The 1,802-nt window shown below is 29.3% G+C and overlaps 1 protein-coding gene across 1 annotated transcript; it reads right to left on the bottom strand.

Annotated features, from left to right (window-relative positions):
• Window positions 1-961: 961 nt before the first annotated feature.
• LOC150036928 (uncharacterized) lies at window positions 962-1,494 on the bottom strand. The gene has a single exon (XM_090312575.1). It carries the CDS (start codon window positions 1,492-1,494, stop codon window positions 991-993), a length of 504 nt encoding a protein of 167 aa, XP_090168701.1. The 3' UTR covers window positions 962-990.
• Window positions 1,495-1,802: the final 308 nt, after the last annotated feature.

Genomic DNA, 1,802 nt, shown 5'->3' on the forward strand with positions numbered 1-1,802 from the left:
TAGTATGTCCATTGATATTTATGAAGATTAATTTATATTGTGAAGAAAGGGAGTATGATATCAGCTATAATACTAGAAATTTTCTCATAGTTAGATCAATGATTATTAACCAATCAAAATTATGAGAGCTGACGTGAAATGTCAAGGTGATAATTAGGGATATGGACAATGATTAAGGGCAACTTATGTTATACCTATAATCCATGCATCTCTTTTCATATACATAGTAGAAAAAATTAAAATAAAGCAATTTTATTTAAAAAAAAAAAAATTGTCACATGATTTTTTTTTAATGTTGTTTGGATTGCACAATAAATGTGTAAAAGTGGCTAGGTTGTGCCCAAACTTATTTTTCTTAGGGTTCATAAAGAAATTATGCACACATATACCAACTATCTGCATATTAATAGAAAACAAGAAAAAAATTAGTACAATTTTTTCGTGGCTTCCTTGGGACATGTTAAGCGATATTATTTGACCTTGTTAGGGAAAAAGGCAAGTAAAGCAAGATCTTGTTCTAGTACAAAATTAGATAAAGAGTCTATATAAAAAAGTAGAGCAAAGTAGATCTGTTTTGGTATTTGTGAGTGTCCACTAATTTCATGATATGATGATGAAAAAGTAGGTATATACATGATATGATGATGATCCTAATTAGTTTGAAAATCATGAGAATTAGAGTAAAGTATATCTTTTTTGGTATTTGTGAGTATTGATTAATTTAATTGAAAAATCTACCTTATCGTACCTAGGGACATTTGAATGTCAAAAAAAAAATCTGTAGGATATTAAATTAAGATCATGTCCTCTATCAAGCCATGATGATTTACATAAAACAAAATAAAATAAAATAAATGTAGAATTTTAATTATTTAAATTGTATGAAAATTAAATATAGAAAAAATGAAAACAACTTTCCCATGGATACATTAAGAAAAAAATACATAAAGGGAGATGGACAAGTAATGTGTTATGGGTTAAGTATGGAGTTCACAAGGAAGAAAGCCATTGTTTGCAAATGGCATATCTAAAATTGATGAAGCTAAGATCAATTTGAGCCTCATTGAAACGAAACTCAGCAGAAGTAAGCTGTTTTTGGAGCCAAGTTTTGAGGATTTTCTGCAGTGAAGATTGATCCAAATAATCTTTATCAAACTCATGTTTTGCCAAAAATGCATCAAACCACACCATATAGAACTCTTCATTGATATTTTTCTCTTCTAAATCAACCTCTTTTGCTTCTTCATCACCCTCATCAACGTCAACCTTATAATTATTCTCATCATCATCAATCATATTATAATCAACCTCTTTTGCTTCTTCACCACCCTCATCGACATCAACCTCATCATTATTCTCATTCTCATTAATCATATTATAATCAACATTCCTTTGCATCAAGCTTTCAAAAACACTTTTCAATTTTTCACACTCTTCTTCTGATTGGTAGGAATCAGGAACCACTACCCCTTCAACCTTACTCTCTTCCTCCATTAATTTTCTTCAAAAACCAAACCCTAAATGAACAACAATTAATAATAAAGCAATTATAGCTTAAAATATGAATCATAAGTGCCATAAACTTATACAATCAAAACCTTGAACGTTTAAAGTTCATCTCTCGCACCACATAATTACAAGGAGAAAAAAAAGCAAAAAATCTTTGTATGTATGCATGTAGTTGTATTTTTTGTCATAGTTGAGAGTGGGAGATAATGCCAAGTACCAATTTTGATTGAAGTAAGGTTCAATCAACTTTTAAGTTTAAGGTTCAATCTCCTATCCAATATATTGTAAAAAAA

Source organism: Benincasa hispida, chromosome 4, assembly GCF_027475165.1.
Source record: "Benincasa hispida cultivar pf3 chromosome 4, pf3_genome.v1.1, whole genome shotgun sequence".
NCBI lineage: Eukaryota > Viridiplantae > Streptophyta > Magnoliopsida > Cucurbitales > Cucurbitaceae > Benincasa > Benincasa hispida.